The 16,341-nt window shown below is 36.8% G+C and overlaps 1 protein-coding gene across 2 annotated transcripts in view; it reads left to right on the top strand.

The window, feature by feature from the left end:
• The window catches only part of LOC106878238 (uncharacterized), a 40,934-nt gene extending 28,897 nt beyond the window's left edge, over window positions 1-12,037 (top strand). For both annotated transcript variants that reach the window (XM_014927406.2, XM_052965677.1), the window contains exons 4-5: window positions 9,656-9,848; window positions 10,756-12,037. In XM_014927406.2, coding sequence (XP_014782892.1) covers window positions 9,656-9,837 — 182 coding nt within the window. In that variant the 3' untranslated portion in view covers window positions 9,838-9,848; window positions 10,756-12,037. The remainder of the gene's footprint in view (window positions 1-9,655; window positions 9,849-10,755) is intronic.
• Window positions 12,038-16,341: the final 4,304 nt, after the last annotated feature.

The following is a 16,341-nucleotide window of genomic DNA, read 5'->3' on the forward strand; positions in this document are numbered from 1 at the left end:
CACACACACACACATACACACATATATATATATATATATATATATATATACGACAGGCTTCTTTCAGTTTCCGTCTACCAAATCCACTCACAAGGCTTTGATCGGCCCGAGGCTATAGTAGATGACACTTGCTCAAGGTGCCACACAGTGGGAATGAACCCGGAACCATGTAGTTAGTAAGCAAGCTACTTACCACACAGCCACTCCGCGCCCATATATATATATTTTTTTTTTTCTCTTAAGTTTCAGCTTAATATATATATATATATTTCCAATCCCGCTACCTCTTTGTTATGTCCCTATGCTAATTGTAATCTCTCTCTCTCTCTCTCTCTCTCTCTCTCTCTCTCTCTCTCTCTCGCTCTCTCTCTCTCAACCTATTTCATGTGTAATTTTGCTTGTAAATGTCTTTGGAAGGAAAAAAAAGACAGCAACCTGACACTTATGTGTTATTGTACCCACTTCAGCTGCAGTAGTAATAGAATTACATTCAGTATGCAGATGGGGAGTTGTGGTGAGAGTATGATGTCACACTGGTGTAAAAGTGGTGATGATCGTGGTGGTATTAAAGAAGATAATGGTATTGGTTGTAGTAGTAGTGGAGGAGCTGATGGTAGTTGTGGTGGAGAGTGGTAATATTAAAAGTGGTGATTGAGAGGGCTAGTGTTACAGCAGTTTTATACCCTGCATTATTTTAACTATAACACAACACCACATGCTACACTATACTTCATTCTACAGAGTCAGTTTATCTGCTACAAATACCACCTGAATTTCTTCAAAATGTCACCCTACTGTCTTAACCATGGAACACATAATGGTCACTGCATTTCTAAATATTGGCAAAAACAAGATGGTCATGACTGAAACACTTTTGAATATAGGTCTTATTCATTGAGCGCTGACATGGTACCAGAACAACAACAACAAATTGCATTTCACTACATTACTACGGCAACGGAGCCTTTGTGCAATCACTTGACCTGATACTAAGTGCAACCAAATCGCCTTCATCACACCTTTCTGTCTTAAAAACAGGAAAGGATAATGTAGTCTTAGATACACTTAGCTTTCCGTATTACTTCGCAATGTTGCGTCAGACACACATTAGACTACAACATGTGAAGACTGCTGACACATTTCAGTCTATATTTTATATTAAAAAACTACTTATAAAATTGACAACCAGCCAACTGTCACAATATACAGTCTCTCATTTATTCATTATCTGTCAGTTGATGCTGGGAAAAACAAAGAAACGTTGAGATTGATTGAATCTAAAAGCTACGCATGTCCTGCTAGAAATTATTTTGGTTTCCACTAAAATATAAAGCAGTAAAGGAAGTATGCAAGGCATATGAGCAATAAATTTAAATGCGTGTGCCGCTTCCTAGATCAAAAACAACAATCGAAAACAATCTACGCAGTCCTTACTTCTGCAACTAATTTGTGAGAGTTACAGTCTATTGACCTACCGTTTCAGAGGTTTCTGTCTATCCAAACTTCCACAACATCAGTGAATGGCATCGAAAGAAATTACATGGGATTCACCGTGAACACCTTCAAAGGTCGTTACTATCAACATTGTCAACTAATTTACATTTTAAACTAAAACAGTAAATTCATCACCTCTGTTTCAGTTTACGAAGAAACTCAGGAACCAATTGCTTGGACGCCCTCTCATAGCATCGATCGCTTCAGTATTGGTCCCAGACATTAAAAGAGATTACAAAACGTATTACCGACCTGTCGTCATCGAGGAAGGAGTCTCATTCATTGTTTTCAGTGACCTAAATCTCTCTTTCTCTTTCTCCTTCTCCTTCACCCCTCTCTCTCTTTTTATCTCCTTCACTCCACTATGTCTCTCCAACACTCCTCTCTCATTTCCTCAACTCCTCCCCATTTCTAGCTCTCTTTGTATGTGTGTTAGTGTTAGTATGTTGACGAGTTGGCCACTTGAGAGTAGGAAAAAATGACTTGCAGTATTCGTCCCAGCTGAGTCAAAATCCCGTTGAAATCAAATTTGCATTTTATCCTTTCGAGGTTGATCTAGTGCCTATATGCAGTGCCGATTTTCCATCCTTATCTTTTATAATTTCCTACCTCTCTTACTTTTGAAGAAACGGGTTGACTCCAGCCCGAGTGAGGAATTGACTCTGCCAGGATTAATTCCTGAAACATGCTGCATGTCACGGCAGTATCCTTGTGACGCTGTAGAAGTGAAAACGCCAAGGTTGAATAAGTGTGTCTCTCTCAATATTATTCTTAAACACTAGCTCTTTTGCATAAAATAACTTGCACTAAATTTCTTGGTCGTGGAACCCTGAAAACTGAAAATGTTATTTATTTTAACACAGAAAAACAAACATTATTAGATATTCAAAAAAGAGATAATTCACAAAGGTATGGAATAAAAGAGAGTATGAGGTGAGGTGAAAAATGATAATAAATTATGTATAGAAAGAAGAAGCAAACTAGATACAGTTCGGAGGATAGAAAGCAAGAACGAAATAGAAAAAAGTTGAAAAATAGAAAAGCTAGGGAAACTAGAATAGAGAATAGCATTAATAAAACATTAGCTTGTGACAAGGTAGAGAGCAGCAAGGAATTGGGAGAGGAAAATTTTTTTTTTTTCCCCCAACGATCATTGAAATCAAGGCTGCTCTAGTAAAGATGTGTATTTGCTCGTTATGGCTGTGTTTCCATATATTTATACCTGTGTGGTTATTGGTGTATGTATGTGTGTGAATGAAAGCCGCATCTGATACACATAGGAATATTATAAATATTTACATCTAATACACAGCGCAGATATATGTATTATCATATATGTATATATAAAGGAAACAAAGAATAAATTTGGCACAACTTTAATATTCGTGACAATTGTTTCTGTACCCCACCGATTCTTAAGACTTTGCATGTAAATTATTCTGCGGGAAAATTTGCACAATATGTGAGGTTGAGTAGTGGCAACATATCTTTTACCTATGTATGTATAAATTTTTTGTATATGTATGTGTGATATATATATATATATATATATATATATAGAAAGGACAACAAAAGAAAGAAAGAGACCTCGATATTATGTAAATAGAGGAATTTATCTGTAAAAATATGTGACATTCGGTAGCCATGATAAAACTTCAATGAAAGGATAACTGAAGAGATGTTGGCGTGGGTTCCGACACTCGAAGTTTTATCATGGCTACCGAATAAGTGTCACATATTTTTACATCATTATGACCGTGTGATTAAAAACTTGCATCGTAACTATATGGTTTAGGCTTCGATACCAGTGTGTGGCAACTTGAACTCTCGTTTCTATAGCTTCGTGCTGACAAATTGCCTTGTGAGCAGAATTTGGTAGACAACTGTTAATTTAATTATACCGATAGAGGTTTGTTATTTGTTAAGATGCGCGTTCGTTTTTTTCAAATCATTGGAAAAAAAGAGAACACACAAAAAAATTCACTACATATATCAAATTGCGGTGTCCACGAATTTACATATCTAACGTGTACTCGTGCAAATTCACCTGCTCCCATGACAAAGTTGCGACTTTTAAACTTCAGCATCAACACAGTTTCACACAGTACAACTAATTAACTTGCCTAGTTACAGATGTTTGTAATTAAAACCGAGATGTAGATTAGCTAACTAAGGGGTATAGGATAGTGTCAGTGAGTTTCTATTTATATATGTATATCTGTATGTGTGAGTATGTAAATATGTATGTATACTTTTATTAAATATATATAAGAAAATATGCTTACGCGCGTGTAACAATGTGTACTTATGTATGCTTGCATTGGTGTGTGTGTGTGTGTGTGTGTGCATTTGTATAAATATGTATATAAATGTCAATACACTCATTTGTATAACTGTTTTTATATGTATACACATGTACTTGCATAAATATGCATGGACAAGAGTGGGTGTGTGTATAATATATATGTCTATGCATATATTTATATATATAAATATACACACACGCACATATAAATGCATACGTCTATGTAGATGTGTATACGTGGGGCGGGGGTTAACTGTTTGTGTAAATGTATATGCGTGTGTGTATGTAAATATTTGTATAGATATACACGTACACGTATTTACATATATGTTTGTACGAATGTGTGTGTATATCCACATGTATTTGTGTGCGCGTTTGTCTGGATGTGTTTTAAAAAGCAACCTCGCCCGTTGGCGGGAACGAACGCGCGACTTTGAAATCGTGTGTTCAACCGCCAAACCTGTAATCTATCGCTGCCACATCTATTTGTGTGTGCATGAGCGTGTGTATGTACTTGTCAGTGTTGTGAGTAACATGAGCGTGGGGATTAATTGCACAAATACACAAATGAATAAAAATAAGGTGATTAGTCTAATAGGAATGTAAATTGGCGCTTGCCTGAAGCAAGATGACAGAACCACTGTATTTCCGTTTTCCTATCTTGGTTCAGCATTACAAATATCCATTGTGAGAAAAACCTAGAAAACACGCTTTTTATCACACACACACTCACACACACACAAAAACAGATACACACGCGCATACACACACACAATACTGGTTATGGCAACATTTCACTCGTGGGTGAATAAGGTATAATAAGCAGATTTCTAACGTAGTGGCTAGCATTCCGATTCTTAATGTTTTCATATTCGAAGAACACGTCTTGGATAAACCAATACACTAAGAATTGTGTGTGTATTTTTTGAGGGCGTCTGAAAATATATTTTGCGATACGCGTTCAAATCCCAATGAGGTCACCTTTGCTTTTCATTCTCTCGGGGTCGATAAAATAAGGCACCGGACATCATGTTTTCACTGGGATGCTGGACTGCCTGGTAAGTGTATGCATATGACGACAAAATAATGTTGTTGCTTTATAAACTGGACCAACAGGTCAGTTAAGTTGCTTGATTTCTGGTTCAGATAGACGCAAATGGGACGAGGTATTCAGTCTCACCCAGTGATAGTTTGATGGGAAACTATCCTAGAAGATCAGGCAGAGGTGGCGAACAAATACATCGCTACCATCGTATATTACCACGTCAGCGCCGTGCTTTAGCACAGTATTTTGTCAACCAGATTGAAGCCTCTGTTCTTTTGCATGTTGTAGAAGGGGCACGTTCCACTGGCTTGGTGGCCTATTTGATGCCACAACCCCTTGCGTTGAGGACTCAGTAAACTGTGACTGATGATACTAGACATGTGTCAAGCTACAGCATCTAAAAAGATTCCTGGATGTGTGGTTGCTCTCTGTCATTTTTACCATAGATTGTCTTTCGATTAAGCTGATGTCCTGGATCAAATGAACAACATCGGACATCTGACGTCTGGAATGTTGTCAGGTGCTACCAGTTCTCTAGTGCCTGTTGACGAAATTCCGCATTATTTTTGTAAATTGGATTAATGGAGAGAAAGAGTGATAAAGTTCCATGAGAAAGTGAGCGTTGATGAGAATCAACTAGCTGATTTGTCCTGAAGGGCATTCACAGATCTCTTGTCTGGTTATACTATTGGGGGAATTGTTGCAAGGAACTATGCTCTAAGGGTCTCTCCAAGGGGAACACAGTATGACGAATCCGTTTTTCACACATTCAGTGTCCAAGCATGATGATTTTCTTTCCGAAGAAGGGACACACTTTTCTTTTGCCTAGTGGCTACAACCAAAGATGTTTTATTCCTACCACAGCTGAATAAATTAAGTCAGACACTTTTATCTTCGGTCAAGCCTTCGTCCACTTCTATAAGGGTGGAGATGGAGCTACTGCCCTGTAATGAAATTGTTGAAAGGAGACTAAGAGCGGTGAATTTGGCTTGAGTTAATGAGCATACTGTCAGCATACACCTGAAGGCCGAGGGAAACAGTTATATGGGCAAACCTACATTAGGTAGTGGGGTCCCTTGCATGGCCTAGGGGAACCGCTCCACTTCTCTTGACTTTCTCATATATGTGTGTCCTGAATTTTTTCCAGAAGCTCTAGCTACTTCCAGCTCTCCATAATAATGATGATTTCAAATTTTAGCACAAGACCAGCAATTTTGGGGAGGGGGTAAGTCGATTGCATCGATCCCAGTAAGGATGAAATGCAAAGAAGACATCGGCGGAATTTGAACTCAGAACATGCACATGGATGAAATTCCGCTAAGCATTTTGCCCAGTGTGCTTACGATTCTGCCAGCTCGCCACCTTAATAATGATGATGATGATAGTAAGTAATTATTATTTCTACTCTTGGCACAAGGCCTTGAAAATTTGGGGGCAAGGGGCTAGTGGATTACATCGACCCTAGTGCGTAACTGGTACTTATTTCATCGACTCCGAAAGGATGAAAGGCAAAGTCGACCTCGGCAGAATTTGAACTCAGAACGTAGCGGCAGACGAAATATCACTAAGCATTTCGCCCGGCGTGATGACGATTCTGGTTCTGCCCTACTTCTTGACTGATACTTTATTTTATCGATTCCGGATTCATAAAAGGCAGAGCTGAATTATACGAAATTTGAACTCGGAACTTTATATAAAATTTGTAAACAAGCAGATCGAAACCTTCTAACCACTTCTCTGTTTAATCTCTTTTACGTAGCTCCCTACCACTTCTTCTAACCAGCATTTACATTCTTATTACACCGTTATTTTACCATATGGCTGCTGTTGGTTTGCATACATCGACTTTAAATTACGTTTATGTTTGGCTTAGTAAATTGAAGAGAAAGGGAAAGGCATTCGGTGATTAGTGCGTGTGTGTCTGTGCATCTGTACAGCAGAGAGAGAGAGAGAGAGAGAGAGAGAGAGAGAGAGAGAGAGACGAAGGGATAGAACAAAACAGAGGCTAAGAATAACACGAAGTGAGAAGGGAAGTGTGTTCTGTGAGAAGAGGCGCTTAAGTGTGATTTTATATTTGTGCGAAAGACGGAGAAAGAGGTAGGTTGGTGGTTAGAAAGTTAGAGATATAGATGTGTACATGAAGCTTAGAATAATTGTATGCGTATGTGGTACATGAATGTGTGTGCGTGTCGGTGCATGAGGCTTATAATGAAAAGAAAAGAAAAGAGGGCGGTAGTGTTTAGAGAGAAAGAAAATATAAAGCTCTAATAGTATGATGGCTGGTTGCAAAACAGCAAAGTCGTTTTTACAAGCTGCCATATGTGTTTCAATGCCAGCTCAATAGTGACAGGTGGTAAAGCTGTGAGAGCAACAGATTGGACTCAAAATGTATACGACACCTCCACCCCATCAACCCCGTCACCACACCAACACCACCCTCATACCGTGTCCCCAGGGCGTGGGAATAAGCAGCAGATTGTCGGCAGATTTGTTTGTATATTTTTATTTGTAGCTGATTGCTTACACAGATTCATGGAAACATACCTATACACTGAACTATATATCTAACTACAAACGACCTTAACAACAATGTGTAAAAAAAAATAATGCAAGTAACGACAATAGCAATAATGATTATCATAATTAGATTCCTCTTTTTAATGGCCACAAGGGCCCATATATGTAATATAAACCGTGTCATATTAAAAGAGGTTACAAACCGAGGTGGGATTTGTGTTTATTTATAATGAACAGAAAGTGGAAAACAAAAACAATGCAATATATTAAAGCAGGTTAAAAATTTGGGACACAAAACAACAATAACAAAAAAAAAAAGACATCATCCCCCCCACACAGATGTGAGAAAATGCCACCTGGGTACTCTCGGGGTAACCCACGTGTTTGATCAACTTCAGTACCGATCATTTTCGGCTTTAGTTGAGTTGGAAAGGCTCCCACTTCTACATTCTCTGAGCTGTGATTTCTCATTTTTTGTTAGAATGTTGTGGTACTCGCCCCCATTTATTTGAAAATCAGTATAATACTTGAATCGCCCTCTTTTAGGGTCACTATTAAACCAAGCAATCTAGTATTGTCTTTTGAAGTACTATAAAGTTCAGGCACTCCGTGGGGACTGAATTTTTTTTAAGGGACTTCCATTAACTTTCTAGTCTTTTGTTTAGGATCACTCAGTTTTTAGCACCTCCTTCTGATCTTAATGCCTAAACAGTTTTCTTCCAGTCCTCTCATCTCGATCTCCTCCCCATCGTTTCTCAGTTGGATGGTACTTCTGCTCATAGCTTTTATCCTTCCTGTGTTGGAGGAGAAGACTCCTCAGCTTCTCGGTTGTCGTTGTCTCTTGGTAATGGTAATATTAAGGATGAAGAAATTCATTTTGCTCCCGTTCTGGCTATACTCAGAGTAGTAGACCTTCACTTCAAGAATCTGCTTTTGTTGCTACTGCTACTTAAACAATTATCTGCTGTCTTCTTTCTTTCTCTTTCCAAAGAGAAGACATTTGTGTCCCCTTTACTACCATGCACGTAGCATGTGGGCCTTCTATTCTGCACCACTTTTGCTTGATATTCACACAGATTCCAGCCTTTTCCCCATCCTGTCCAATCAAATCCCATCCATTGAATACCTTCAGATATCATCTAAAAAATGACGATAAAAAAGGATCGTTGTAACTACTACTACTATCTTATTGTTATTACCGTATTTCCTTGCTCTATGTACTGCTGCATCAGACTATTGACAGGTGTTTACTGAACCAGTTCTGCAATTTCTGTTTTGTGCATAAATTTCTCGGTCAAGAAGACACACTCTTTTTGTGCGTGACAGCTCATTCGCATTTCTTTTTCACGAATTAAACGTTGCCTAGTATTTCCTTTTGCCTTACAATGCTGGAGGCTGGGTGACACTGTCAATTACGCTTGCCCTAATCAAATGTGAATGTTGGTGTTTACAAGTATGTTTGTTTGTTTGTTTGTTTTCATTGTCGCTTTTTTTTTCTTCTGATAACTTGTTGTTAGTCGGCTTTCAAAGTTAGGAGGTATATTCTATCATCAAAAGAAGAGGAATTGTCAATGCTTCCACGCATTTCTATTCACTCAGTTTCACTCACAAGCCTTTGATCATCCCAAACCTGCAGAATAGGTCAGGATGGTCATGGCTGCAATACTTTAATACCTTTGATCATAGGTTTGCTCGATTATGGCCAACCTTGGTCTAAACACTGCTTGTGACGGTTAGTGGAGACGGTAATATTCATTCAGTTGTATATTTTGGGGGGTTTTGCTGTTGTTGTTTAGCCCCAATCAAAGTATTTCAGACGTGACTATCCCGTCTATATTGCAGACGTAATGCGGCTAAGATCACAGTAAATGTGAATTTTTTTTATGAATAGAAGGTTGTGAGCGGAGGGAGATTTGGTTACTATTTCCTGCTTACTGAGTGATCAAAAATGGTGATCACCATTGCGGACGGTTAGAATGGTAGCAAGTATCCTTGGTTGTTGCAGTTAAACACCACCACCTGATATTTGGGGGCCTTTAGCAGAGTTCACCCTATTGTATGCATTGAAACCAGGTGTCCGATTCCAGAATAGCTTCCACTTTACCTCTTAGCATTCTTCAAGGACCCCAAAAGGCGCATAGAGCGGTTTTTCATTTGACTAAGTCATTCAACAAGAAAAGTTACCTAACCATCGACAACTGTCTTTCATTAAATTATCATGTTTGATTTGTTGATATAATCATTATACTATGAAGTATATAACCAACTTGATGTTTTTGTTGGTTTCTCTTTAGCTGCCGGTGTAGAAGCTGTGACAGAGGAAAATGTGAAAGAAGTCGTTTGTCAAATGATGTCGTTCAATGCATCAACACAGCAATGTCAACAGAAAGCCACCTTTAACTTTCACAGTCTCGAGAAGAAAAGGAAAATTCCAAGTTTCTCTCAGATCCAGCGGAGACGATCAAAATACCTATAATTTCAGTAATGGTATGTTGTTTTCTATATAAATCATAAGGATAACAGAAATACACAAAAATTAGACAGTAAATAGGCAAAAACGCTATACTTTCTATTCGCCTTACTGGTACCAGTTATTTAGATGTAGTCATGTTGAGACACTGCCATGATTGTGTAGATTAATGCAAACCACAAATGAAGATTACATGATACCATATCATACGCGCATACAAACATTCAGACACAAATACATATGTATGTGTGAGTATGTCTCATATGTGATTTGCATTAGCTTACACATAATCGCACACAAACACACACATATATGAAGTACGACAGAGGGAGTGAGGGGTACACTGGTAAAGTAGAACATAGAGAAACAGCAAACACGAGTGACAAAGGTAGAAAGAAAAGAAACCAAAAGCAAGAGATTACCTTGCTGGAAATTATTAAAGTGTTAACTAGTTGCATGCTCGTTCACACACACGCACGCACGCACACACACACACACACACACACACACACACACACACACACACACACACACACACACACACACACACACACACACACTGTTGTTGCTGTGCTAATTCTAACTGGAGTGTGTGAGTTAACACTGGTACCTGAAGAAATTTTGGTTGCGTTTGGAAACCATTCAGGGTAACTACATATCAGCCTTGCAATTTAGAAACCAGCCTTTCTACTGAGAATCAGTTCCTATAAAATGTATATAAATGTGTATTTGCGCGAGTATTTCTAATTTGGAATACAACAGAAAAAGAGAGAAACAAGAAAAAGTAGATATGCGACAGGAATCTTTGAATTGGAGCTATATAACATTGGGAAGAAAGTACGAGGAGAGTGGTGTTTGCTTTTGTTTTTTGTAAATTCCATCTAAAACACAATATAAAGAAACTGTTTCTCTATTTCCTTTCAGATAAGAAGAAAAGACAACAAATCGCAGACATAAACAACGAACATATCCATATATGGTTTTCGAAAATTTCCGCCATTTTTCTGGTGACATTCCGCTGAATTCTTTATTTTTTTCCCTTGCAACTTGCCGCTGGAAGCGAAATATATCCGACATATCTTCTTCAGCAGGTCTCTTCCTCTCAGAAGCAGTAATAGATTCAGTTGGGAGATACCTGATGCAGAAAAGAGGAGAAGAATGAAAGGCTGAAAGAGAAAGTATGAAAGGAAATGCAAGACATTTTAATATCTAATCAACCAAATTCAACTGCCTGGTTCACTTCTAACCAAATATTACACAAAAGAACAAATCACACAGCCTGATTGATTGATCAAAGAATATTCAATAAAATAAGTTACCTCCGATGTTGTTTTGAGGAGAACGAAGGGGCCCTTTTTTGTAACTTTCTTACCTGTTTCTATTTATTAACACCGAGTCCTTACATAGACAAAAGGTCTCATAATTTTTTTAAGGGACGGGAAATAATATTGCTGTCTCCAACAGCATAAAGGACTCAGATGAACTGCAACTGCCACTAGTGAGAATTGAAACGGAGATGTGGATTCTGTACATTGAGAATCACTCCACTCGAACTTTTCAGCACTTTTACTTTTTTGTTTGTTATTAAAAGTGCTATGGACAACGATACACGATGGTAAAGGTCACAATGAAACAAGCCCACCATCCGGTTTCGATTCTAGTTGGGACCACTTCATTATATGTTTCTAAATGACATGAATATCATCCACCTCCACCCAACCCCATACTTATACAGTGTATGCTTATGTAAAAAAAAAAAGAAAAGAAAAAAGATTACAAGTGATGTGGTGGTATAATATGTCCATGGTGAATTGAATATGTAACCCAAATGTTTGATTTCTTGGAACTGCTCTGCTTACTTCACTAACATAAATTAGTAAAGCTGCAAACGTCACAAATTTCTCTTATTTCGTTTTCAAACACTAAGGCTTTTATTGCTATGTAAATTACTAAGTTGGCCCACTTTATAGAAGATGCCGTGTATTGGTGTATTACTGCATCTAGCTTGATGCCTCATTTACTAGGAAATTACTGTATCTTTCAACGAGATTTCATAAAAATAGTTAATGAAGAATTGTTGATATTGTTGTCACATTGGCTTGTGTAACACCACTTAGATGAGCTCTATTTCTACTATTTTCCAAAACTTATATCCACTTATGAGCCACCCAGTAATAATAATAATAATAATAATAATAATAATAAACACTCATTGTTATAACACACCTAGTACAGCATCTAGTCCCCATCTAGTCCCCATCCCATAAAACAACATAATACGTATGCTAACATAACTGACACCCGACACTGTAACACACATCTCACTCACCACCAACAAATTACACAATCACATTGTACAGAATTTTCTATCCAGTCGCAAAGCACAACTCACACAATGCATATGCTATACACACAACACAACTCTCACAACACATACGAAATGCAATAACCACCGAACAATTCTGCACATTTCACACTGCACATATCTTACACAACAGAGAAAACACTGACATGATACCAGAAACAACGAAACAGTCCCCACAACAAAGGAAAACTGATTTAGCTTTCAAACTCCATTCTATATCCGTAAGAAACAATACTGAACACGCACCACAGGAACACAGAGGTGCAAACGATGGTGCTTTAGAAACTCGTATAAAACTATTGAAAACATGCTGCTGCTGATGATGATGATAATAATACTATCAATCCATTTTTGTAGTTTGTATTTCTTGCCACTGTAATTTGATTTTAATTTCCTTATTGTCCCACCACACCATTCAAGGAATTAATTGGGGCGCAAAGGGTTCCAGCTTGTTATTTCTACATCATCACATAAGTAACTAATCCCACCGATTCTTTAATTACTTTACAAATGCATTTTAGGTTTTATTCCTTATTTCATTTTTAATATAAATAGATTTGCTTCACTGTTTAAAACGATATTTCATACTGAAATTTTGCATAATAGATTGTTATTCTAATATAAAAGAAAACTTCATCGTGGTTCAGTGAAACCTGGTGTATGTAATAGCAGCAATATAGTCGAAGAAAGGACTTTCATTCTTAACAGTCCGTGAAATAACTACCAGTAATTATTTAGAGTAGATTAGTTGAATTCTATTCCCTTTCATGTAAATATTATTCTTGTATCGAGTCAAAACAAACCGACATTTCATATTTTGAAAGTTAGTCATCGTTGGTAAATATTTGAAGTTGGTGAAAGCAATGATAGCGAGACTTTTCTTCCTTAGTTCTACTATTGCCAGATCGTGTTGCCCCCTAATCAATAAAGTGAGCATCAATATGGAAATAATCATATGAAATCACGTGAGAATTAATGTATTACCGCTACTCCCACCGAACTAGTTTCCAATTGAAGCAATTTTAGATCACTTACGTCGCTAATGTCCTTCTTTCATATGATCCTGTTTCCTTCATCTCTTCTAGGTTTGAGGTAGTACTGGCATCAGTAAATGGTCACTAGGTTTCCAGTCAGACAGTCAAACAACAATTTTCCTCCCCCACTTCAACGCTCATTCATCATTCATTACCTGTAGAAATATATAGAGATCAATGAAGAGTCTATTTTAATCTGCCAATGATAACTAACCCGATTATTATGAAACATAAAGATATATTTCAAGTTAACACTTGGGCAATTGCCGAGATATATTTCATAATCAGAAAGGAATAATCACGCAATCGCACATACATACATTCATTACATACGCAAACACATAATTGTTACATCAAGTAAAGAAAATAGCACAAAATCTAGCATTGTACACACAACAAATTCAAATCATAGTGGGTGGGATATATATATATATATATAATGGCATGCGTGTGTGTTGTGGGATTGTCATAGTGAAGACAGATGGAAGGAGTGTGCGTGTTGAAGAAAGAGTAATAAAAGAAAAATGAGGGAAATATGAAAAGTTTTAGCAGTTCTTTAGATTTCCATTAAACTCCTTAGCTTACGGCGGCTGGCTCTTGTCAAAGATAGCTGTGCTCAGCCATATAACTTTCCAATCTTGTTTTCTCTTACTCTACATCGTTCACACGCACTTCCAGCATGGCAAGCGGACTTCCTGCTTGAATTCCACAATTCTTGCCAGCTTCTGCTCGACATGTGATGAGAATTACAGGAAAATTTAATTTAGAATATAAAAAGATACTACTACTACTACTACTACTACTACTACTACTACTACTACTATCATCGCCACTACTACTACAACTACTTTATTTGCCACAAGTGCAACAGATACAGTACTCGATAATGCACGGGAAGAATATGGCTTTTACATCGAAAGTGAACATTAAAACAAGTAGGAGAAATTATATGAATTTCTGAAAAATATAAGGATTTATTTTATTGCCAAGAGGCAGACAGATGGTTGACATTACAAAGAGAGTTGATAATTCCTGTTATTGGCCACAAGGGCCTAATACATTAGAGAGAGAGTACAAGGATGAAATACAAAAATAGAATTAGAAAAATGGCGAGATCAATAATAACAATAAGGAAACAAATAACTAAATGATTGAAGAAAATGAAGCCAGTTAAATTCCATAGGGAAAGGAGTGTGTCGATTAGAATAGGCGAAGGATATCGTTGGTGTTTATCTAGTAATAAAACAGAACACAAATTCTAAGGCACAATGGCTTATACTTATAGCCAAGGGAAATGTCTTTCCCGAGAACTTAACGCTTTAAGTAAAGTAAATCGACTTCAACTGAAATTGAGGACCATCTGGTTGAGACGGCTCACTAATGATGTGTATTTAGCTCTGCGGATCATATCACGCGGCTTGAGGGAAATTAATATGAGTTTCTCCCTGTGATAAACAAGGCTGTTATTTTTGTAATGATACATGTTGTCGATTGCTTAAGACTCTAATATTTTTGTCTTTTTGCATGATTTCCATCCCCTTTCATTACCAGTATTTTACTGGTATTTGTTTAACGTGACGAAATGAAAAGTAATATAGACAACTAGTGATCTCGACAGGTTTTCAATATTAAGGGAAGCAAAATATTAAAGCTAATGTTTTGGGTGTTTACTATATCCTTGGTCATATTTATTATCAAAATATCAATAATAAATCAAACAATATAAACAGTATAAATAGGAATATTTAAAATCAGCAATTGCTAAAGGAAAAGGTTTTGTTAAGAAGAAAAAAAGACTATTATGTCTAAAATTCGTTAAATGTCAGGTAGTTTAAATGCAGTTAGTAGTAGTAGTAGTAGTAGTAGTAACGAGACGTAGTGTCCTGAGAATGCGGTTGGCATCTATCAGCCAGGTTCGAGGACATCCGTTGAAAGGATTTAGTTTTGAAGTTAATGACATCTGTTACCACTGGACTTAGACTTGTACTGAAACAGGTGCATGGCAAACACCGTATATAATCGTATGTGTGTCATATGTATGTATGTACGTGAAGACCATACGCTAACACACACGCATACATGCGTGTGTGTTACACTATGGAAGAAGAATAGTAAATCATTTAAGAACACACAAGAATATTATATTCCGTTTTCGTTTATTTCTAAACAGAACAGTCTATCATAAGTTGCCAAAAAGTTTCTTTCCACTACAGCGAGCTTTTCACTGACAATTCTGTTGCAAAATCTGTTAGAAGCCCTGATTGCATTAGTGAGACAAAACTTCTCGACGCTTTATCATAAACGGTACTCTTCAGAAATAAGCGAAAAGTGATAATGTTACATTTTGTGTTGGCCATTCACTGAAATGACTATTATATAGTAGTGTCTATTGAATCACATGATTTTACATCATATCACTTGACAAGCAGTTACAACTCTTTCTCGTTCTCTCTCTCTCTCTCTCTCTCTCTCTCTATATATATATATATATATATATATATATATATATATATATATATATATATATATATATATGTGTGTGTGTGTGTGTGTGTGTGTGTGTGTGTAGTATTGCATACATGTATATATGTACATAAATATATACTTCATATATATATTATATATGTATATCTATACACACAGACATATCGCGATATTAGCGCATACGTATATGGCGCTAATGTTTACAGGTATTAAAACTGAACACCAAGAACTTTGATCCTCTTCAATTATCTGGATGATAAGCAAAGGCTTTGGGCATCGCCCTACCTTTTTGATTAACTAATAATAAATATATGCACACATGAGAACGATTTCCTCCATATATATATTATATATGTAGTTTTTCATTTGTACCAAATATTTTACCCATTTGCTATTTTTGAAAATGAATCTACGCAAAAATTTTACTAAGGACATTTTAAGCCTATTTTGTGCATATTTCAATTATATATAATAATAGCAGCAACAACGATCGTACAATTTTACAAACTGTTTCAGTGTCTTTGTTCGTATTATGCCAAACCTAAGTCTTAATTTTAATAACTACCTCCATATCTGACATTATCATAATTCTGATGTTATGAATTTGGGATCAATCTTTGAGTTTTC

The sequence above is a fragment of the Octopus bimaculoides genome, chromosome 2 (assembly GCF_001194135.2).
Source record: "Octopus bimaculoides isolate UCB-OBI-ISO-001 chromosome 2, ASM119413v2, whole genome shotgun sequence".
NCBI lineage: Eukaryota > Metazoa > Mollusca > Cephalopoda > Octopoda > Octopodidae > Octopus > Octopus bimaculoides.